At 49.7% G+C, this 23,271-nt stretch overlaps 2 protein-coding genes across 3 annotated transcripts; one reads left to right on the forward strand and one right to left on the reverse strand.

The window, feature by feature from the left end:
• Window positions 1-806: 806 nt before the first annotated feature.
• Jsrp1 (junctional sarcoplasmic reticulum protein 1) lies at window positions 807-6,651 on the reverse strand. Of its 2 annotated transcripts, XM_070007955.1 has the most exons (7): window positions 6,632-6,651; window positions 5,177-5,327; window positions 3,560-3,597; window positions 3,311-3,428; window positions 2,569-2,745; window positions 1,487-1,578; window positions 807-1,367 (listed from the first exon to the last, which is right to left on the reverse strand). In XM_070007955.1, exons 2-7 carry the CDS (start codon window positions 5,292-5,294, stop codon window positions 870-872), a joined length of 1,041 nt encoding a protein of 346 aa, XP_069864056.1. In that variant the 5' UTR covers window positions 5,295-5,327; window positions 6,632-6,651; the 3' UTR covers window positions 807-869. The 2 variants fall into 2 exon arrangements, with proteins under 2 accessions (XP_069864056.1, XP_069864055.1); XM_070007954.1 differs by lacking the exon at window positions 6,632-6,651 and having other exon boundaries at window positions 5,177-5,497.
• Window positions 6,652-18,827: 12,176 nt separating this feature from the next.
• On the forward strand, window positions 18,828-22,878 carry Oaz1 (ornithine decarboxylase antizyme 1). Its single transcript, XM_070007959.1, is given in 6 exon segments — window positions 18,828-19,051; window positions 21,287-21,344; window positions 21,346-21,432; window positions 21,600-21,772; window positions 22,078-22,163; window positions 22,375-22,878. Coding segments are annotated over 6 exon segments (684 nt in total). The 5' UTR covers window positions 18,828-18,905; the 3' UTR covers window positions 22,509-22,878.
• The last annotated feature ends 393 nt before the right edge of the window (window positions 22,879-23,271 follow it).

Consider the following 23,271-nt stretch of genomic DNA (forward strand, 5'->3'; position numbering starts at 1 on the left):
GTGTCTGTCAGTGGCTCACGCCTGCAATCCTAGCTACTCCGGAGGCTGAGATTTGAGGATACTGGTTCAAAGCCAGCTCAGGCAGAAAAAGTCTGTGAAACTTTTTTTCCTTGTCATTTGTGGGGCTTGAACTCATAGCCTGGGCTCTGTCCCTGAGTTCTTTTGCTCAAAGCTAGCTCTCTACCACTTTGAGCCACAGAGCCACTTCTGGCTTTTGAGTAGTTAATTGGAGATAAGAGTCTTATGGGAACCTGTCACTGGTGACTCACACCTGTAATCCTAGCTACTCAGGAGGCTGAGATCTGAGGATCCAGGTTCAACATCAGCCTGGGCAGGAAAGTCCATGAGACTCTTATCTCCAATTAATCAACAGAAAAACCGGAAGTGGCCCTGTGGCTCAAGTAGTAGGGCCCTCGCCTTGAGCTGAAGAGCTCAGGGACAGCACTCAGGCCCAGAGTTCAAGCCCCACAACCAAAAAAAAAAAAATTCTTATGGGGACTTTCTGCCTGGGCTGACTTTGAACTGTGATCCTCAGATCTCAGGTCCTGAATAGCTAGAATTACAGGTGTAAGCCACCCATACCTGGCTGGCTCTGTGAGACTCTTATCTCCAAATAACCAACAAAAAGCTGCAAGTGGAGCTCAAGTGGTAGACACTAGCCTTTAGCAAAAAAAACTCAGGCACAGCATCTAAGCCCAGGACTGGCAAAGCATTCAGGCTCAGGACTGGAAGGAAAAAAAAAAAAGGTTAGCAACACAGTATTTGTCAACACTTTATTTTGCTGGAGCAAAATAAAATTTGTGGGCATCATAAAATGTATTTTGTGACAGCCACAGCAGGGTTCTGGGATTTGGGCTTGGGATCCAGGTTCAGCCCCGCCCCTTACCCTTGCGGTGCTTCTGTTGTACTTCCTCTTGTCCGTGGTGTGGGGAGGCCCAGGTGTGTCTCTTCCTCTGACTGGAGTCTCTGGGGTCCCTGGAGTCCCTAGTCCATGGCCGATGTCCCCTTTCCCTTGCTTCCCAACGCTGGGGCAGGGCTTCCCGGGACTCTCTGGAGGCTCGTGGCCTCTCTTCCTTCCACAGCATCTCTTTTCGTGGCCTCTCTTCCTTTCGAGGCTTCTCTTTTCGTGGCTTCTCCTCCTTCCGTAGTTTCTCCTCCTTCCGTAGCTTCTTCTTCCTGAGTTGCTCTTCCTTTTTCGGCTTCTCCTCCTTTAGCGGCTCTTGGTGGCCGAGGGAAGTTTGCTCCTCCTCAGTGATCTCTGCAGCCTGGGGAACCTCGGGTTTGTCCTCTACCTCCACTTGGGGCACGAGGGGCACCGATTTGGGTGCAGGTGGTTCTGATGGCAGGGCCCGAGCTGCAGGCTTAGGCTGCAACATGGATAGTGTAGGGGGACTGGGGTCAGGACCCACCTCCTTGAGAGCCTTGTTTCATTCCCGCTGTATGAGCGCCCCACTGCAGCCCCCAGTCAGAGAAAGGAAGTGCTTACTTGTAGCAACACTGGCTTTTTGGGTGGTGAGCTGGGTGGGACCCATGGCTCCTGGGCAGGTGTGGGAACAGCAGCTTCCCCAACCACAGCATCTGAGGAGCAGGGTGGGAAAGTGGGTTAGCCTGGGGGAGGGGACAGACCTCACCAGCGCTTGCGAGTGCTCTCCCTCCCTCCTTCCCTTCCTCCCTCCCCCCCCCACGGTTAGGCTCTCCTCCCAGGGGACAGATGAAGCAGCCTCCGCCCCCTGCCAAACCCCTCCCCAAAGTGATCACTGACACCTTCTCTGGATCCCTAATGGAGAAAGCCCCTCTCCCCTCTGGGCCTCATTGTTTCCTAGATAAAAAGCCTTTGTTCTGGATCCTTTGGAGAGCCTGGGTGGCTCACACTTGTAAACCTAGCTACGCAAGAGACTGAGATCTGAGGATAAAAACCAGCCTGGGTAGGAAAAGTTTCTGAGACTCATCTCCAATTAACCACTCAAAATCTAGAAGCACCTAGGCTCTGAGTTGAAGCCAAAAGAAGAAAAGAAAAAGGATGAGGAGGAGGGAGGAGGAAAAAAGGAAAAGGAGGAGGGAGGAAGAGATGGAAGGAAGGGAGGAGGAAGAGCGAGAGAAGGAGGAGGAGGTGGGAAGGAAAAGGAGGAAGAGGAGGAGGAGGAGGAAAGCAGCACCAGGAATTCTACACACTACAAAGGAAGGGGATTGGGGGTTGTTCATAAGGCCCATGCTGGGATAAAGGGGATGCACAAGTCCATGCTGAAATCAGGAGAGACCCATGCAAAGTACCAAGAAAGCCCAGAATTGACCTTGGGAGTGAATGAGGCCCCCCAAATGGTAGATGATTACAGCCTATTCACAGGTCCCCAGTGAAAGGTTTAGGATGGAGAGGGGGGCATGTAAGGTTTAAGGAAAGGGAAAGGTGTGGGTGGCCTCAGGTCAGTATGTGCAGGACTCAGTCCTTGGAGAGAAGGCACACAGACACAGCCCCCCGGCCCCCATAGTGTGTCTAAGGACCTTTCCTGGAGCAGTGGACACACAGGCCAGTCCTAACCCCACCCCATCTCTGGGGGAGGCCAGGCTCACCTCGGCACAGCTGGAAAGCTGAGCCCAACAGAGCCACCAGTGAGGCCAGTACCAGGATCTTGTTGAGTGACAGATCTCCCCAGGGTAGTTCCGTGCTCAGGGCTGGTGGTGGTGGCGGTGGTGGCTGCAAGGGTGGTGCAGTCTGTGATTTCTTGCGTGTGGGGCCACTGCGAGGAGCTGCAAGGCAAGTGTGAACTACTCACTGGTCCCCAAAGTGCTGGCTTCCCAAGTGCAGGGAGCAACAGGTGACCTGCAACATTGCACCTTGGGCTGGAAAGGTGGCTTAGTGGGAGAGTGCTTGCCTAGTACACATGAAGCCCTGAGTTCAATTCCTCAGTACCGCATAAACAGAAAAGGCTGGAAGTGGTGCTGTGGCTCAAGTGGTAGAGTGCTAGCCTTGAGCAAATGAAGCTTGGGGACAGTGCCCAGGCCCCTGAGTTCAAGCCCCAGACTGGCAAAAACAAAACAAAAGAAAAGAAAAAAAACACGTTACAGCTGTTGGCCACATATGGCTGTACCTGGGTCCCAATGAACAATGCTTGGGTATAGCATCAGGAGATGCCCCCAAGTGTGGCATGATGGTTTGGTGTACTCAGTAGTCACTGTATGTTACATCTGGAGTTAGCCAGAATCCTCCTCCACCTTGCCCCTAAGTCCCTCAAATTTGAGGACCCAACCCCAGGCTGCTCTCCATACCAGTCCTGACTCACCCCCACCTCACTCATGCCAGCTATAAACTTACTCGCTCCAGCTTTTATCATCTCCTTTCCTGATCCTCGGCTCCCACCAGCTACAGACTCCTTTTCCATCTTTTTGGGCCTGGCATCCACATCACCAGCTGCAACCAGCTCCTGAGGGTCCTATAGGGAATCCAGAGACATTCTGAAGGGTCTTTGTTCTGAACCAATCCAGCCCTTCCTTTGGGGTGCAGAATACCCCTTCCCTTCTTGGCTAACCTTCCTCCCCAACACCAAGAATCCCAGCTACTCACATGGGGCCAGTTGCTGGAGGCTGCCGGCCTGGCTGAGGCTATTGGTGAGAAAAGAGACAGAATCATGATTATGAGATGATGGCAGGTATCCACAGCTCACACCACTAATCCTAGCTATTCAGGAGGCTGAGATCTGAGGATCCAGGTTTGAAGCCATTTGGGCTGAAAAGTCCATAAGACCCTTACCGAAGATTAACCAGGGCTGGGAATGTGGCTTAGGAGGAGAGTGCTTGCCTAGCAGACATGAAGCCCTGGGTTCAATCCTCAATACCACATATACAGAAAAAGCCAGAAGTGGCGTTGTAGCTCAAGTGGTAGAGTGCTAGCCTTGAGCAAAAGGAGCTCAAGGATAGTGCCCAGGCCCTGAGTTCAAGCCCCAGGACTGGCACCAAAAAAAAAAAAGGATGTGGGATGCCCAGCCCCGTTCCACCTTGCCTTGCCACACTGCCTGTGGTAGGTAAGTAGCATGCTTGCTTAATTTATTTTGTTAGTTTTTTAATGGTGCTAGTTCTGGGGCTTGAACTAAGGGTATGGACATTGCCCCTTAGCTTTTTCACCCAAGGCTGGCACTCTACCACTTAAGCCACACCTTGACTTCCACAGACTTTCCCACCAGGGCTGGCTTCAAATCTCAGTCTTCGATCTCAGCCTCCTAAGTAGCTAGGCTAATCACACCTATGAGTCATCAGCACCTGGTTTGGTAGGTTATGAGAAAGGAAGCTGGGTGTTGGTGACTCATTCCTGTAATCCTAGCTAGTCAGGTGGTTGAGATCTGAGGATCACAATTCAAAGCCAGCCTGAGCAGGAAAGTCCATGAGACTCTTATCTCTAGTAAAACACCAGAAAACTAGAAGTGGAGCTGTGGCTCAAGTGGTAGGGTGCTCATCTTGAGTTGAAGAGCTAAGGGACAGTGCCCAGGTCTAGAGTTCAAGCCCCATGACCACCACCACCAACAACAAAAAGCCAACCCCAGCAGGAAAGTCTGTGAGATTATGATCTCTAATTAATTCCCAAAAAGTTAGAAGTGATAGCTTTGAGCAAAAAAGCTAAAAAGCTCAGGGACAAAGCCCATCCCTGAGTTCAAGCCCCAGGACCAGTACACAAAAAATAACTAAGTAAAACCTCTGCATATGCAATAACAAGAGAAATTAAGATAATAGAAAAAATAAATAAGCCGGGCGCTGGTGGCTCACGCCTGTAATCCTAGCTACTCAGGAGGCTGAGATCTGAGGATCGCGGTTCAAAGCCAGCCCGGGCAGGAGAGACCGTGAGACTCCTATCTCCAATAAACCACCAGAAAACCGGAAGTGGCGCTGTAGCTCAAGTGGTAGAGCGCTCGCCTTGAGCTGAAGAGCTGAATGATAGCGCCCAGGCCCAGAGTTCAAGCCCCACGACCGACAAAAAAAAAAAAAGAAAAAATAAATAAATGATGAGGAAGGAGATGGAGCTCAGAGACAGCTTTGCCCAAAGACAAACAGCACTTGAGTGGTAGCCAGCACCTGGGCTATTGACAGACTGATGGGCCCTGAACTGGACACCAAGAACAGTTTAGCTAGTCCAATGTGGGACTAGTCTCTGGAGCTAAGCCATATGGCTCAAACATGATGGTCAAGGTACCTTGAGCCTTGTTTTCCCGCAGCCGGCCTGAGCAAGGCTCCAATAGCGCAGAGAGGTTGTCGCTGACCAGGCAGCTGCCCAGTCCTCCATCCAAGTCCTCCGAAGCTCTGGTTGTCATGGAGACTGAAGCAGTAATGGATCCAGAATGTGGCTGGGAGAGTATGTAAAAATGACTCCTTGTGTGTGTGTGTGTGTGTGTGTGTGTGTGTGTGTATGTTAGTACTAGGGCTTGAGCTCAGAGCCTGTCACTGTCCCTTAGTTCTTTCACTCAAGGCTGGTGCTCTATTACTTGAGCCACAGCTCTACTTATGGCTTTTTTTGATGGTTACTTGCAGATGAGTCTTATGGACTTTCTTGCCTGCCCAGGCTGGCTTCAAACCACATCTTCGGATCTCAGCCTCCTGAGTTGCTGAGATTATAGGCATGAGCCATCGGTGACTGGCCAAAAAGGGATTCTTGCTCTGTCATACTTGGGTGTGACCCTGAGGCTCTAGGCAGCAATCAAGCAGCCCCTTTCCCTTATCTAGAAGCTTCCACTGGTCTCTCTCTCTGTCCTGTCCAGTGGCCTTCATATTCAGTCTTGCATGACCTCAGGGCCTATAAGGGCTCCCTCCTACCTCCCCCAATGCCTGCCAAAGTCTCTTCCCTATAGCCTATCCTCTGTAACAACTCTAAATGCAGCAGTGAAAGCTGTTGGGGCTCAGAGTGGCCTGGAACCCACCCAAGGTCACACAGCAATGAGTCAGAGACACACAGCCCCCATCAGAGCCCCAGGCCTTAGGGCCAGCTCATGTTCTCTGAGACCAGGGACTATTTTTATCTGGTGTCCAAGGCCAGCAGAACAGAATAGGCTGTGGCCTAGCCCCTCCCTGGTCTTATCTCCCATGGAGGTCTCCCTCCAGATCATCCTTACCCATTATTCCTAGTACTAACCCCCTGCCCTTTCCCCGGCCAGGTAACTCCATGAAGCTGGGGGCCAATCACAGCAGCAACCACAAGCTTGGCCCTGGCTATAGAGATTGACAGGGGAGGGGTGGTCTTGGACTCTTCCCATCCCAATACTAGGTTTCCTGTTCCTCTCACCACTCCTGTTCCCACAGGGAAGCTAGGGAAACTGAGGCTGGAGATCCTGTCATTGGCCAGAGTTCTTGCCCAGTTGAAAGTCAGACAGACCCAAAGCCTTTCTTTTTGCTTTTTTAGGGACCCCATGGTCTCTAGCTACTAGCATTAATGTGTCCCCATCCTTGAGAGAAAAGACCACCCTTCCCTAGGTTTCTAAAAGCATAGAGGGGTAAGTGGGGGAGGGGATCAACATACAGGGAGATAGGAATCTGGGCCTCTAGGTGAAGGGGGTTGTCAGCCACAGGAGTTGGGGACCATAGTGGACCCTGAAGATACCCTCCCCAAGACCCTGGGCACCCAACCGCCACCTAGGTCTTTTCCAGCCCCTCTTACCCCTCAGCCTCCGCGCTAGGCCTGGCGAGCAGGATGGAGAATGGGAGGGTAGCTGGAGACAGACAGCAACAGGTGGCTGGGCCCAGCTGGGGGACCAATCAGTGAGAGCTGGTGGAGCCAGGGGGAGGGGTTGGCAGGGGGTCACTCTCCCCTACAACTGGAGCAGGACAGGGAACTGACCAAGGAGTGACCCCTTCTTCCCCTTGTCCATTGGGCAGGCTACTAAAGGGACACTGCCTCTGAGTCTGGTAATGCAGTACCACAGGCGTTCCTTCTCTTTGTGATTTGACTAGCAAACCTTTATCTTTGTGTGTGTGTGTGTGTGTGTGTGTGTGTGTGTGTGTGTGTGTGCCAGTATTCTAGTGGTTTTAGCTTTTTTTTTTTTTTGGGTCCAGTCCTGGGGCCTGAACTCTGGGCCTGGGCGCTGTCCCTCAGCTCTTCAGCTCAAGGCTAGTACTCTACCCCTTGAGCCACTTCCGGCTTTTTTCTTTTGGCTTATGTGGTGCTGAGGAATCGAACCCAGGGCCTCAGGCATGCAAGGCAAGTGCTGTACCACTGAGCCACCTTCCCAGCCCTTCTAGTGGTTTTATTGGAGATAAGTCTCACGGCCTTTGCTGCCCAGGCTGGCTTTGAACCGGGATCTTCAAATCTCAGCCGCCTGAATAGCTAGGATTACAGGCGTGAGCCACCAGCACCTGGCTAAATCCTCCCTAATCTCCTACTTCCCCAAAATATATAATGGCCGTGTGTGTGTGTGTGTGTGTGTGTGTGTGTGTGTGTGTGTGTGTGTGTGTGTGTGTGTGTGTGTGTGTGTGTGTGTGTGTGTGTGTGTGTGTGTGTGTGTGTGTGTGTGTGTGTGCGTGTGCGCGTGCGCGTGTGCGTGCGTGTGCGTGTGCGCGTGCGCGTGTGCGTGCGCGTGTGCGCATGCGCATGCGCGCGTTGATTCTGGGGCTTGAAACCTGCTGGGCACTGTCCTTGAGTTTTTATGCTCCCAGGCTAGCACTCTACCAATTGAGCCACGCCATGGCTCTATTTCTGGCTCTTTGGTGGTTAATTGAAGATAAATATCCCATGAACTTTCCTCCCCAGGCTATCTTTGAATGGAGAACCTCAGATTTCAGCCTCCTGAGTAACAAGGATTACAGTCATAAACCAGTGGCTCCTGCCTCTAACTTATTTTGCTCTTTTTATTATGTTGGGGATAAACTCAGGGTTTTTCATGATAGATAAGTGCTTGCTTTGTCCCACAGCACCACACTCAAAGAGCCATGTAGCTATGGGATGTACTAGTTTTTGTTTTTTTTTTTGGGTCCGGTCATGTGGCTTGAACTCTGGGCCTGGGTGCTGTCCCTCAGCTCTTCAGCTCAAGGCTAGCGCTCTATCACTACATGCAAGGCAAGCGCTCTACCACTGAGCCACCTTCCCAGCCCCTGTACTAGTATTTTTGTCAACAATGAGCAGTGGCTACATGGTGATCCCTTGAGATTATAATAGAGTTGGAAATTTCCTCTTATCTGTTGATTTTTTTCTTTGATGTTGCTTGGTTTTGTGGTGCTGCATATGAAGAGTCTTGTGCATTCCAGGAAAGTGCTGTACCACTCACTGAGCTGCACTCCTTACCTATTAGAATTTCCTTACTGTTCGTGGCTGAGTGATGTTCCAGAGTGTGGATGGGACATCCACTCATCTCTTCATGGATACCTGTACCTTTTTCCACCTTTTGCCTGTTGTGAATTGTGTATCTGTGAGCATGAGTACTTGACTCCTGACTTCAATATTTGGGGATAGCTACTTATGACATGGAATCAGTCCTTTCTTCCCTTCCTTTCTTCCTTCCTTCTTTCCTTCCTTCCTTCCCTTCCCTTCCCCCTCCGTCCCTTCCTCCATTCCCTGCCCCCCTTTCTTCCTTTCCAGTACTGGGACTTGAACTCAGGGCCTTGTGCTCTCACTTGGCTTTTTCACTCAAGGCTGACACTCTGCCACTTGAGCCACACTTCCATTTCTGGATTTTTTTTTTGCTGGCTAACTGGAGATAAGGATCTCTAAGATTCATCTGTCTGGGCTGGCTTCAAACCAGAATCCTCAAATCTCAGCCTCCTGAATAGCCGGTATTACAGGTATGAGCCACCGGTGTCTAGCTAAGACTATTAAAACTAGCACTTGGGCTGGGAAGGTGGCTCAGAGGTAGAGCACTTGCCTAAAACTAGCACTTGCTAGTCTTCTATTTAGGAAATATAATGTATAAAGATGAGGCTAAGGGGGCTGGGAATGTGGCTTAGTGGTAGAGTGCTTGCCTAGCATGCATGAAGCCCTGGGTTCGATTCCTCAGTACCACGTAAACAGAAAAGGCTGGAAGTAGTGCTGTGGCTCAAGAGGTAGAGTACTTGCCTTGAGCACACAGAGGCTCAAGGACAGTACCTAGGCCCTGAGTTCAAGGCCCAGGACCAGAAAAAAAAAAAAAAGAGGATAAGCTGGGTACGGGTCGTTCACACCTATCATCCTAGCTACTCAGAAGGCTGAGATCTGAGGATTGAAAATTGAGATCCAAAACAGCCCAGGCAGGAAAGTCCATGAGACTCATATCAAATTAACCACCCAAAAGCTGAAAGTGAAAGTGGTGTGACTCAGGTGGTAGAGTGCTTGATAGCATTATCCCCCACCTCCAGGCCTCAGCTCTTTGCAGACCTGAGCTCCTCCCTGCCCTAGAGTTCCCTCACCAGATAGCTGGCCACTCCCTTTCTCTGCCAGACCTACCTGAGCACGCAACTTGCCCCTGAGCTACCCACCTGGATGGGAGCAGATGCCTTTTATTGCTCCCTCTCCTGGGAAATATGGTCCCTCTAATAAACCTTATAATAGTCTTTCTCCTGGGTCAACCTGCCTCCACATGATCTACTGGGTTGTGAAGGATCCTAACAGTGCCAGCCTTGAGTTTTATTTTCTTTTTAAAGCTCAGGGACAGCACCCAGACCTTGAATTCAAGCTCCAGGACAGAGACAGAGACAGACAGACAGAGATACAGAGTCAGAGAGACACATACACAGAGAGACAGACACATACACCGAGAGGTAAAACCTTGTGATTCTAGAGTCATGGTCATGTGAGGCAGGAAATGCAAGAAAGCTCAGAGCAGTTATTTCCAGACATTTAACTTGAGACAAGGCCTTTTTTTTCCCCTGTCTTCTTTTTGTCCAAACCTTGGAAAGACTGCAAAATTCAAATTTGAGAACTTTGTAATACAGGCATACAACAAACAGGTCCAATAACGTGAGAACCAACACTGTCCCGAGATGGGCTTGCTCATCATGGGCGGCAGTTCTTCTGGTCACCAGTGTTCTTAGCCTTGTGACTAGGCAGCTTGCCAACAGGATTTGGAGCCCCACACTTTATCACCCCGCAGCAGACATGGCAGTGCGTGTATGACCCAACCTCGGCTGTTCTCACTACTCCTGGCAGCCTCTGGCTGTGCCAGGATCGTTGGCCTCTGGTATTTTCTTCTTTTCCATGTGGTTTACTCCAAAACATTTAGGGCTTCTGGCTTTACCATAGAAACAGCCAGGCTTGAAAACCATGTGGTGGAGTAATGACAGTCTTTTATTTCCCCCTTCTTCCCTCCTCCCTTCCCTCCCTCCCTGCCTTCCTTCTTTTCTCCCTCCCTCCTTCTTTTTTTTTTTTTTTTCTGGTTGTTGGTGGTGGTCATGGGAGCTTGAACTCAGGGACACTGGGTGCTGTCCCTGAGCTCCTCAGCTCAAGGCTAATGCTCTACCACTTGAGCCACAGCTCTACTTCTGATTACAGGCCTGAGCACCCCCCCCTGCTCTCCCCCCCCCCCCCCCCGCCTCTTCTGTCTCTGTATTGATCCTGGGGCTTGAAACTCAGGGTCTGGACACTGTCCCTGAACTTTCTTCACTCAAGGGTAGTGCTGTCACCTGAGCCACAGCTCTATTTCCAGGATTTTGGTGTTTCATTGGAGATAAAAGTCTCATGAACTTCCCTGCCCCAGCTGGCTTTGAACTGTGATCACTGATCTCAGCCTCCTGAGTAGCTAGGATTACAGGTGTGAGTCACTGGCACCCGACTTTATTCTTTTTTTTTTTTTGTCAAGGGGCTTGAACTCTGGGCCTGGGCGCTGTCCCTCAGCTCTTCAGCTCAAGGCTAATGCTCTACCACTTGAGCCACAATGCCACTTCTGATTTTCTGGTGGTTTATTGGAGATTAGAGTCTCACGGGCTTTCTTGCCCAGGCTGGCTTTGATCTGCGATCCTCAGATCTCAGTGTCCTGAGTAGCTAAGATTACAGGTGTGAGCCACTGGCACCCGGCTCTGTCTTTATTCTTTTTTTTGGTCCGGTCGTGGGGCCTGAACTCTGGGCCTGGGCGCTGTCCCTCAGCTCTTCAGCTCAACACTAGCACTTGAGCCACTTGAGCCACAATGCCACTTCCGGCTTTTTTCTTTTGGCTTATGTGTTGCTGAGGAATCGAACCCAGGGCCTCATGCATGCAAGGCAAGCACTCAACCACTGAGCCACCTTCCCAGACCCTGGCTTTATTCTTATCTATTAAAAAAGTTTTGTTTTTACTGTTGTGGCATGCACATACATACTGTGTGTGTGTTGTATGTGTATGTGTGTGTGTGTATATATTTTTTGTTATTGTTTAGTTTTTGGAATACTGGAGTTTGAACTAGTACTGGTACCTCACTCTTACCAGGCAGACTCTCTAACACCTGAGCCACACTCTCAGCTCTTTTTACTTGTTTATTTTTCAGATAGGGTAAGTGTTTGTTCTATACCACAGCACCATACACAGAAAACAGAAAACACAAAAAGCGCTGGGCACTGGTGGCTCACACCTGTAGACTTAGCTACTCAGGAGGCTGAGATCTGAGGATCACAGTTCAAAGCCAACCTGGGCAGGAAAGTCCGTGAGACTCTTATCTCCAATTAACTACCAGAAAACTGGAAGTGGTGCTGTGGCTCAAGTGGTAGAGTGCTCATCTTTTTTTTTTTTTTTTGGGTCCGGTTGTGGGGCCTGAACTCTGGGCCTGGGCGCTGTCCCTCAGCTCTTCAGCTCAAGGCTAGCGCTCTACCCCTTGAGCCACAGTGCCACTTCCGGCTTTTTGCTTATGTGGTGCTGAGGAATCAAACCCAGGGCCTCATGCATGCAAGGCAAGCACTCTACCACTGGGCCACCTTCCCAGCCCTAGAGTGCTCATCTTGAACTGAAGAGCTAAGGGACAGCACCCAGGCCCTGAGTTCAAGCCCCACAACCGGCCCCCCCAACCCCCCCAAAACACAAAAAGTCATGGAGCCATGGGTTGTATTTGTATTAGTATTTTTGTCAACAGTGTGCAGTGGCTAGGAGAGATGATTCCTTGATATAATAGAGCTGGAAATTTCCTCTGGTCTAGGAACATGATTCTCCAACCTCAGCCTCTTGTACAGCTGGAATAATAGCTTAAAATTGTGTGTGTGTGTGTGTGTGTGTGTGTGTGTGTGTGCGTGCGCGCACACGCACGCGCATGCTTGCATGTACTGGGCTAGGTGCTGTCCCTGAGGTGTTTTTTGTTGTTTGTTGTTTGATTTTGCTCAAGACTAGAGCTCTACAGACTTTCATGTTTAGCTTGTATTTGAGCTTTGATCCTCACCCCTCAGCCTTTTGAGTAACTGGGATTATAGCCATGAGTCACTGGCTCTGCCTCTCTCTTATGCAGTAAGGATAATGGGTCCAGCTTGGTTTTTTTAGCTTGATCCCATCTTCACGGTCCCATCTGCCAGGGAAGGTGACATATCACAAATGTTGAGTGATTTTATTCATCCAATCAAACTATATGAATCCTTTTTTGGGGGGAGGAGGGACCTGAACTCAGGGCCTATGTATTGTCCCTGAGCTTCTTTTTCTCAAGGCTAGCACTCTACCACTTGAACCACAGCTCCATTTCTGACTTCTTTGATGGTTAATTGAAGGTAAGTCTCAGGGATGTTCCTTTCCCCAGCTGGCTTTGAATTGTAATCTCAGATCTCAGCCTCTTGAGTTGCCAGGATTACAGGTGTGAACCACCAGTGTCTGTCTCTACTTTGTTTTTTTTTACCCAGTTACATTTTTTTTCTTTCTACCCACAGTGTTTCCAAATTAAAGTCTGCTTTGGCCAGCCATATCCAAAGATCTGCCAAGAAAGAAACAGATTTCCCCACTGAGTTCCCTCTGGACACTTCTGTGGCTTCAAATGGCGGGATAAACCTGGTGTCAGCTAAATATCATTCTTGGGCCTGGCCTGGCAGTGAGGAATGCTTTTGGGACCAGCTCTGTGTGGACTTGCAAAGCTGGACAGTCTCACTCATACTGTGCAAGGGTCATTTGTGGCTTTACTCACTTTCTGGCCTGAGTCTGATAACACAGTAGGGAGCCAAATCTGCATGCTGGACACCTGGCCCAGCCTTACCCTTCTTTTGGCTGTGGGGAGATATTCAGAGATTAGAAAATAGATTTGGAGCCAGGTGCCAGTGGCTCATGCCTGTAATCCCAACCACTCAGGAGGCAGAGATGTGAGGATTGAAGTTCAAAACCAGCCTGGGCAGAAAAGTCCATAAGCCTCTTATCCCAATTAACCACCAAAAAACCAGAAGTGGAAGTGTGGCTCATATGGTAAAGCACCAGCCATTTATTTATATTTGGTGGTCCTCAGGCTTGAACTTAAAATCCTAGGCACTGTCCCTGAGCTTTTGTGCTTAAATTTAGTTCTTTACCACTTGAGCTACAACTCCACTTCTGGCTCTTTGGGAGGTGGTTAAGTGGAGATAAGAGGCTCAAGGATTTTCTTACCTGGGCTGGCTTCGAATGATTCTCAGATGTCAACCTCCTGTGTAGCTAGAATTATAAGTTTATACTGTGCCCAGTATAAACACCAGTCTTGAGTGGAAATAGCTAAGCAGAGGGAGAGACCTTGAGTTCAAACTTCAGTATTGCATAAAAAAAGAAAGGAAGAAAGAAAAAAAGAATTGAAATCCCTAGGTTGTGCTTGTGCAAAGTCTTAGAATTATCCCCTTCACTGCAAAATATAAATAAGATCTACAAATTTGTCCAGTCTGAATGGCAACAAAGACATCTAAGAATGTACATCCAGGACTGGGAAGGTGGCTCAGTGGTAGAGTGCTTACCTTGCATGCATAAGGCCCTGGGTTCGAGTCCTCAGCACCACATAAGCAGAAACGACCAGAAGTGGTGCTGTGGCTCAAGTAGTAGAGCTCTAGCCTTGAGCTGAAGAGCTGAGGGATAGCGCCCAGGCCCGGAGTTCAGGCCCCATGACCGACCCCCCCAAAAAAAAATGTATATCCATTGTCTACGCCATGCAAGTGGGATGAGGAATCCTCTGAATTTAAAAAAAAAAAAAAAGTAGCCGGGTGCCGGTGGCTCACGCCTGTAATCCTAGCTACTCCGAGGCTGAGATCTGAGGATAGAAGTTCAAAGCCAGCTTAGGGGCGGGGCAGGGGAGGCTACAATGCTTGATAAGAAATGTACTCATTATCTTGCCCATGTAATTGTAACCCCTCTGTACAGTATTTTCACAATAATAATAAAAAAAGAAATATACTTGTTATCTTGCCCATGTAATTGTAACTACTCTGTATGGTAGTCTCACAATTAAAAAAAAAAAAAAAAAAAACAGCTTGGGCAGGAAAGTCCGTGAAACTCTTATCTCCAATAAAACTACAGAAAACCGGAAGTGGTGCTGTAGCTCAAGTGGTAGAGCATTTGCCTTGAGCTAAAGAGCACAGGGATAACGCCCAGGCCCAGAGTTCAAGCCCCACAACCGACAAAAAAAAAAAAAGTACAAATTCTCTGTGGGAAAATTTGAAACAGCTATAACCTTAAGTAGGGCTGGGAAGTTGGCTCAGTGGTAGAGCGCTTGCCTTGTTTGCATGAGGCCCTGGGTTCAATTCCTCAGCACCACATAAACAGAAAAAAAAGTCGGAAGTGGTGCTGTGGCTCAAGTGGTAGAGCGCTAGCCTTGAGCTGAAGAGCTGAGGGACAGCGCCCAGGCCCAGAGTTCAGGCCCCACGACCCGACCAAAAAAAAAAGAAAAACAACCAAAAAAACCTTAAGTAAAAATCCATCTGTTGCCGGGCGCTGGTGGCTCACGCCTCTAATCCTAGCTACTCAGGAGGCTGAGATCTGAGGATCGCGGTTCAAAGCCAGCCCGGGCAGGAGAGACCGTGAGACTCCTATCTCCAATAAACCACCAGAAAACCGGAAGTGGCGCTGTAGCTCAAGTGGTAGAGTGCTCGCCTTGAGCTGAAGAGCTGAGGGACAGCGCCCAGGCCCAGAGTTCAAGCCCCATGACCGACAAAAAAAAAAAAAAAAAAAATCCATCTGTTTAGGTTGAGTGTGGTAACACATGCCAGTAATCCTAGCCAAAGTGAATAGTAGCATGGTACCAAGAGAGCTGAAGAACAGTCTTATGCACCAGAAAACTAACTGAGGAACAGCAGAACTTGGCACTGGTTGTTCATGCCGGTAATCCTAGCTACACAGGAGGCTAAGATCTGAGAATCATGGTTCAAAGCCAGCCCAGGTAGGAAACTACCAAAAATGCTAGAAGTAGAGCTATGGTAGAACTAGACTAGCCTTGATCATAAAAGCTCAGGGATAGCTCCCAGGTCCTGAGTTCAAGCCCCAGGACCAGCACCAAAAGAAAAAACAAAAACTAAACAAAGTAAAACAAAAAACAGAAAAAAAGAAAAGGACATAGAGCCAAGCCATCCTTGAATTTCCCCATTTTTAAGTACTTGTAAATTGAGATGCCATAATTATTTAATGCAAATCCAGCTGTAATATCAAATGGCTGTTTCTCCTCAAGCACTTTCTCTTTTATGAGTTTGTTTACAATTTTAGCAGACTCTCACCATATCCTTCCTTTTTTCCTTTTTTTTTTTTTTTTTGTCGGTCGTGGGGCTTGAACTCTAGGCATGGGCTCTGTCCCTGCGCTCTTCAGCTCAAGGCGCATGCTCTACCGCTTGAGCCACAGCGCCACTTCTGGTTTTCTAGTGGTTTATTGGAGATAAGAGTCTCACGGACTTTCCTTGCCTGGCCTGGCTTTGAACCATGATTCTCAGATCTCAGCCTCCTGAGTACTAGGATTACAGGCGTGAGCCATCGGCGCCCAGCTTAGAAGTTTACGTATTGTTTACTGAGGTTTTACCCAGAGGCAGTTTCCTTCTGCAGTATCTTTGGTCTACTCAGCAAATTTACGAAGCAAATGGGACAGGCCTTGTGACAATGGGCAATCTCCCCCTTATCTGTGTTTCAGGATGAGCCAATAGTGGCTGCAGTGTGCATCCTGGGAAATTCCTCCTCATACTTCTTCCATTCTCCCAGGCTGGAAGGAACCAGTGTCTCTTTTTTTCAGCATCTTTGTGATCAGGTGCTCAAAGAATTTGTACATTAAAAGGCTAGGTGAGCTGGGCACTGGTGGCTCACACCTGTAATCTTAGCTACTCAGAAGGCTGAGATCTGAGCACCATGAATGGAAGCTAGCACAGGTAGGAAAGTCCATGAGACTCCTATCTCTATTTGAACACCTAAAAAAGCCAGACATGGAGCTGTGGCTTGAGTGGTAGAGTGCTATCCTTGTGCTATCCTTGAGCACAAAAGCTCAGGGACAGTGCCCAGCCCGAGTTCAAATCTCATGACTGGCACACACACACACACACACACACACACACACACACACACACACACACACACACACACACACACACACACACACACACACACACACACACACACACACACACAGAGTCATTGTAGGTAGCTAAAGTTGGGAGCAGGAAAGAAGGGAACATTCCTCTCAGCTGCTTCTGGCATATCTCTAGATTTGGCCACCATAAACAACTGTTTGACTATTTTCCCTCCTAGCAGGACCCAAGAGCACCACACTTCCTGGTAGGAGCATGGGGTAGAGGGTGGTTTCTTCTGGCTGGCTTGCTCAAACTGTTACCAGAATCAGATGTACCTGCTATATTCTACTTTAATGACCACAAATTTGGGAGACAGAACTCAAAGCTAGTCAGGAAAAATAATTTATTTTTTCTTTTACTTTTAACCTCCAATCTCTATTTTATGGGGGCACGGTGTGGGGTGTGTGAAAGGTTTTAATGGGAGGGAAAGAAGTCCATGTAATTGAAGGTTAGACAGGGGCCTTTGCAAGTTATGGTGTTTTCTCTAGAACACCCCAAATATCTTCCTGTAGCTGACAGTCACTAAGTGACTGAGTGGTGTTACAAAGGCCACTGGTGTTCTGCAACTTAGCAGTTAACATTTTACCACCAGACAAACACACACATACACACACACGTAGCTCACACTGACTACAAACTTGAGATCTTCCTGACTCATTCTCCTGAATGATGTGAATATAGTTAGGCACCTCCATGCCTGACTTCAAAGGAGTCCGATACAATTGGACTGGGTGTGTAGTCAATGTTATAGTGCTTGCTTAGGTAATGCAAGGCCTTGGATTCTATCCCTGATATTTGAAACAGGGAAGAGAATTGTAGCTCACTGGTAAAACATGTCTATAGCCTGTGCGAGATCTTGGGTTCCCTCCTTAGCATTAAAACCAAAACAAACCATGAAACAAAGGACTGCAAGGAGTACTATTTAACTCACACATAAAATATGAAACTATTTTACTGTGAGGTAAAATCTATCTGCTTGGTAAATCCAAGATTTAAACTACATATGAAATAGTTTTTGGATTTTTAACTGCAAGAAGTTCTATCTTTGCTCCTTGAATACAAATTCTAGTTAAAAACGAAATATATTTCTGAATTTAACCAAGAGGTAAAATATTTTTGCTTCAGTCCAAATTGTAGTTCAAATATGACATGCTTTGCCAAATTTAGCTGCAAAAAACTATCTTTGCTTGGTAAATCTAATTTAGTTCATACACAAAATATTTGTGTGTGTGTGTTTGTTTGTGTGCTGGCTTGAACTCAGGACCTGGATGCTGTTCCTGAGCTTTTGTGTCCTCAAATCTGGTACTCTACCACTTGAACCACTGCTCTACTTTTGGCTTTTTACTGGTTAATCAGAGATGAGAGTCTTACAGATTTTCCTGCCCTGGCTGGCTTTGAACTCTGATCCTTAGATGTCAGCCTCTGGAGTAGCTAGGTTTATAGGCCTGAGCCACAAGTTGTTGGCTGTTTCTAAATTTTAACTTTTCTTGGGGGGAGGAGGGGATGATTATATACACATACAAATGTGAATTTAGGAAGGGGAAACAAAGGAGGAGGCTACAATGCTTGATAAGAAATGTACTCATTATCTTGCCCATGTAATTGTAACCCCTCTGTACAGTATTTTCACAATAAAAAAAATAAAAAAACAACAAATGTGAATTTAATCTTTGGCAAGAAATAAAATAAAATTTGGCCGCTACTGAGTTTGTCAGGACCTCAGTTGTGGTGTTAGTGCTCTGTCCCTTAAGCCACACCTCCAGCCCTAACATTTTTGCTTATATCCACGTTTTACAGGAAATATTTTTTCTAGATTTCCGTAGCATGAACCTTGAGGTTTTTTTTTTTAATTACCAAGTTGTTTTCAAACTGAGAGGCCAAATTAAGAACACAATAATAACCGATTATTACAAGGTCATTACTGAAAATAATTTTGTCCTGTGGGGGATGGGCACCCTGGGGGACCTCCTCCTCTTCTCCCAAATACCCAAGAAGCTTTGACGCCGTCAGCCGCCCCGGAGACAAGTTCTTCTGGGTGAAGGGACCCTAGAGTACGTGGCAGGAAAGGTGAGCGACCCAACTGATGCTGGGGCCTGGAAAATAACCCCGAGGAAACAGGTACGTTCTGGCAAGACGCCCCGACCCCCAAGCCTGGGTGTGGAGGGCGGGGCGACGGCGGGACGCACGCGGCGCAAACTCCGCGCCACAGTAGCCCCGCCTCCTGCACTCCCGCAAGGTGACGCAGCGGGGCAGGACCTCAAATGCTATGACCAATCCATGGCACGGATTGATGGTCTCTCTTCACCCTTCACCAATCAAACGGCGAGACTGGACGGCGCGCCGGGTTCTTCCGGTGGCCCGTAGGGCTCCGCCCCCTCGTGCGGCCGCGTTCGCGGCGGCGTGGGAGGGGGCGTGGCCTAGGAGCGGCGTCTATAAAGGTGGGCGGTGGCGGCGGCGCCATTTTGCGAACGGCGAGCAGCGGCGGCGGCGCGGAGAGGCGCAGCGGAGGTTTTCCTGGTTTCGGACCCCCAGCGGCCGGATGGTGAAATCCTCCCTGCAGCGGATCCTCAACAGCCACTGCTTCGCCAGAGAGAAAGAAGGGGATAAACCTAGCGCCACCGTCCACACCAGCCGCATCATGCCGCTCCTCAGCCTGCACAGCCGCGGCGGCCGCAGCAGCGAGAGGTGAGCGCCCCGCCCCCCGCCGGATGCTTCCAGAAGCGCCGGCGGCGCAGGTCTGCGACGGGCTGACCTCAAGACGCTAGGTCGGCCCTAAGAGCGCGAGATCCACCCCTTTGTCGAGGCCACAATCGCACTGGGCGCGGGTTCTCGCCCTAGTGGGGGCGGGGCCGGTTCCTAGATTCTCCCCCCCCCCCGCCCCTTCCCCGCCTGGCAGCGCTTTCGGGGTTTTGGGTTAATTGGCTTAGAGGGCGGGGGGTTGTGGGTAGGATTGGGGGAGTCGCAGGGTGAGGACTCTTTTAATTTGGGGACTGGACTCGGTTAATCTTTCTAGTCTTAGAAATTCGGGGGCACCGAATGGAGAGTTTGATTTGGAGGAGGGGCCTCGAGTGACAGATTTAGGGTGGTCCCGGGTGGGGAGACTTTGTCTTGGTGGAATCATGGTTCTTCCCCATTTGAGGGGGAGAGGAGGAAGAGTTGTTTGGAGTGGGGTATGAATTGGAGAGTCGGATTTGGGGGTTCGAGGGTCATTTGGAGCTCTCAGCACAGGCAGTCTGATTTAGCAGGGAGAGGGTAGGTAGAATTGGGTCGGATTTGGAGTCACGCGCGGAAAGCGGGGGTGGGGAGAGGGGGCAGGATCGGAGTTGGGGACGGCTGTTACCGCCCGAGTGGGGCTGCGAGATGAATGTGCACTTTTCGGGCTTGGCTGATAAGTGTTGGTTGTGAAAACATGAGCGCTTCGAGGATGCACCGATGGCCTGGACTGCTTCTTAAGCTTCGGAGCCAATCGGTGTGGATGGCGCTGGGCACCTTGCGTCGGCCGCCCAAGTAGACGGCGACCAGGAGCTGCCTTGTCCAGGAAGAGCGGGCTGGTACTAACGCGATCGGCGGTGCCGAAGGTGTAGTGGGCAGCGGTGCTGGTGTGGCTTGGAGTCCTGGCCCCTCCTCCCAGGGCTCCCACGGTGGGCCTCCATTAGCTTGGTCACGAGAGATTGAGCCATTGTCCCAGCGGGGTTGATGGAGGCCTAGGGAGCCGTGCAAAATGGAGGCGACTTTGGGGCCTGTTTACACTGCGCAGCAAATGGCTGCTGGCGCTGCTGCTGCTGCGCAATTGTGAAAATCTCCCCCCGGGCGCCACAACGAGATGACGCAACCGGGAGATTGCGGCTGAGGTGGGGAGGGGCCCTAAGACTTTGGTATTAGGATCAAAACAGGCGGTGCCCCTGGGTGTGTCCGACCAGCTGAGGTCTGTGGCCATCAGCTTTACCTCGGAAGGCTGTGGCTGCTTCCTAGAAAAAAGCTGGAACTGAATCTGGCTAGGGTAAAGGAAAAGAGGAGCTGAAGAACTGAGGGGAGAAATCAACATTTAAGACTGTATGAGGGGGCTGGGAAGATGGCTCAGTGGTAGAGTGTTTGCCTTGCATGCATGAGGCCCTGGGTTCGATTCTTCAGCACCACATAAGCAAAAAGAAACAAAGCCGGAAATGGCGCTGTGGCTCAAGTGGTAGAGCGCTAGCCTTGAGCTGAAGAGCTGAGGGACAGCACCCAGGCCCAGAGTTCAGGCCCACAACTGGACCCCCCCCCAAAAAAAAAAAATTATGGGGCTGGGAAGGTGGCTCAGTGGTAGAGTGTTTGCCTTGGATGCATGAGGTCCTGGGTTCGATTCCTCAGCACTACATAAACAGGAAAAAAAAGCCAGAAGTGGCGCTGTGGCTCAAGTGGTAGAGTGCTAGCCTTGAGCTGAAGAGCTGAGGGACAGTGCCCAGGCCCAGAGTTCAGGCCCACGACCGGACCCAAGAAAAATAAGTAATAAAAATTAAAAAAAATTCTTAAAAAAAAAGAGGGCTGGGAAGGTGGCTCAGTGGTAGAGCGCTTGCCTTGCATGCCTGAGGCCCTGGGTTCGATTCCTCAGCACCACATAAGCAAAAAGAAAAAAGCCAGAAGTGGCGCTGTGGCTCAAGTGGTAGAGCGCTAGCAGGACCAGCCAAAAAACAAGACTGCATGAGGAGGGCTGGGGTGGAGAGATAGGTGCTCATCCAGATAGACACCAGAGAGTACTGAGGTGCTACATTAAATTTTAAATGTAGCATCTGCAGCCAGGAGAGGGACATGTCCCAGCAGGGCTGTAAGCCTGGGCATCTTAAATTAGGCAGGGTTGATAGAAAGCCTTCCGGGTACCTCAGCATGGGGAATTTGGGTCGATTTCTTTTTTCCTGCCTTCTAATCATCTTGTCTCCTCAGTTCCAGGGTCTCCCTCAATTGCTGTAGTAACCTGGGTCCGGGGCCTCAGTGGTGCTCCTGATGTCCCTCACCCACCCCTGAAGATCCCAGGTGGGCGAGGGAATAGTCAGAGGGATCACAATCTTTCAGCTAACTTATTTTACTCTGTAAGTACTGGGCCCTGGGCTGGGGGACTGAGCAGGAGGGGCTTCAGAAATTAGGGTGTCTCAAGCACTGCTCCGTGGGTGATTGGGGCCTCTGCCTTTTATTTGGGGATTTTTCTTTTTGTATAGAGGGGGTGATCTCTGATACAGGGTTTGGCTCTGTGCCACAGGATAATCGGCTGAATGTAACAGAGGAACTAACGTCTAATAACAAGACGAGAATTCTCAGCGTCCAGTCCAGGCTCACGGAGGCCAAACACATCACCTGGAGAGCGGTGTGGAGTGGTAGCAGTCTCTACATCGAGCTCCCAGGCGGCCCTCTGCCCGAAGGGAGCAAGGACAGGTGAGAAGCAAGGCCATCCTCAGGCATGTGACCCTGAAATGAGGAGTGAGCCTTCTGATTTAAATAGAGATCTAAGCTGTGGGGAGGGGCTTCGAGTTCCGCTCCTTAGGACAAACGGGTAATGTCTACGGGCCTTTTTTGGCAAGGTGGGGACAAGGATGCTACTCAGATCTGGCTCTGCCCAGGTTGGTTATCCCACCACAGAGCTGAGTGCCTTTGTAGGTGTAAAGGGCCAGGGCTAGTAGTGTGTGTGAGGGCGGGAGGGGAGGGCAGGCAAGGTGCTGATGCTGCTGGTTGTGCTTTAGTTTTGCAGTTCTGCTCGAGTTTGCTGAGGAGCAGCTCCGAGCTGACCATGTCTTCATTTGCTTCCATAAGAACCGCGAGGACAGAGGTAGGCAGTGGCTGGGACACCTGCTTCTCTGGTGTGCTGGGAACCAGAGGGGGGAGCTGGGCATTCAGGCTGCCACATCTGTGCTTTTGGAAGCCCAGGATTTTCGTATTCACTCCCCCATGCTGCAGGGAGGCCCCTGGGCTGGCTCTACAAGTGACCTGGGCATGGGGGCTTTTCTGATGACCTTTGGGTTCTTATGTTTTCCCCACAGCCGCCTTGTTCCGAACTTTCAGCTTTTTGGGCTTTGAGATTGTGAGACCAGGGCATCCCCTTGTCCCCAAGAGACCCGACGCTTGCTTCATGGCCTACACATTGGAAAGAGAGTCTTCAGGAGAGGAAGAGTAGTGAGCCCGCCTTGCCCCCTGCAGTTCATTGTGTCCTGCTGTGGGTGGGCTGGGAATTCAGACTCTTCTCTCTCCTGTTTTGTCCGCATGTCATGATTGTGCAAATAAACGCTCACTCCAAATTAGCGGTATATTTCTTGAAGTTTAATATTGTGTTTGTGATACTGAAGTATTTGCTTTAATTCTAAATAAAAGTTTATATTTTACTTTTTTATTGCTGGTATAAGATGATTCAGATTCTCCTTGTACTTTGAGGAGGTGTTTCTTATTTGAAGTCTTGGAAAGTTGTAGGTCTCCTAACTTGGTAAGATAGGTAAAATAATCTACCCTTCTATTGCTCTCAAAAATCTAAATAAAAACGATCACCTCTACCACCTGTGTTTGCTTTGTGGTGTTGTGGGTGATGAGGGAGGCTTGGCTGAGGGATCTGTGTTTGTCACCATGGAGCTATTGCTTGGCATCAGGTGCATGGCATGTGGTCATCCTTCTGGGAAGGTGGTGCCTAGTGATTGGGCTGTTTGGGTCTCTCCAGCCTGATTACCTCGTATGCCAGGTAGGTTTGCGTAGAGATATAGTACTTTTCTGACCCATCTGGGTGGCTGGTTATCAATACCTTTCTTGGGTCCCAGTCATCCCTGAGGCCTTGTTGGGAAGTTCTGTGCCTGACTCCTGGACTTTGGGGGTGCTGGAGGCCTGAGGGTTAGGGTTGGTTACTCGGGTTGTGCAGCCCACCTGCAGGACCTGCAAGTTCTTGGCAGGTTGTA

The sequence above is a fragment of the Dipodomys merriami genome, unplaced genomic scaffold, assembly GCF_024711535.1.
Source record: "Dipodomys merriami isolate MVZ:Mamm:240054 unplaced genomic scaffold, mDipMer1.0.p SCAF_70, whole genome shotgun sequence".
In the NCBI taxonomy this organism is placed as follows: Eukaryota; Metazoa; Chordata; class Mammalia; order Rodentia; family Heteromyidae; genus Dipodomys; species Dipodomys merriami.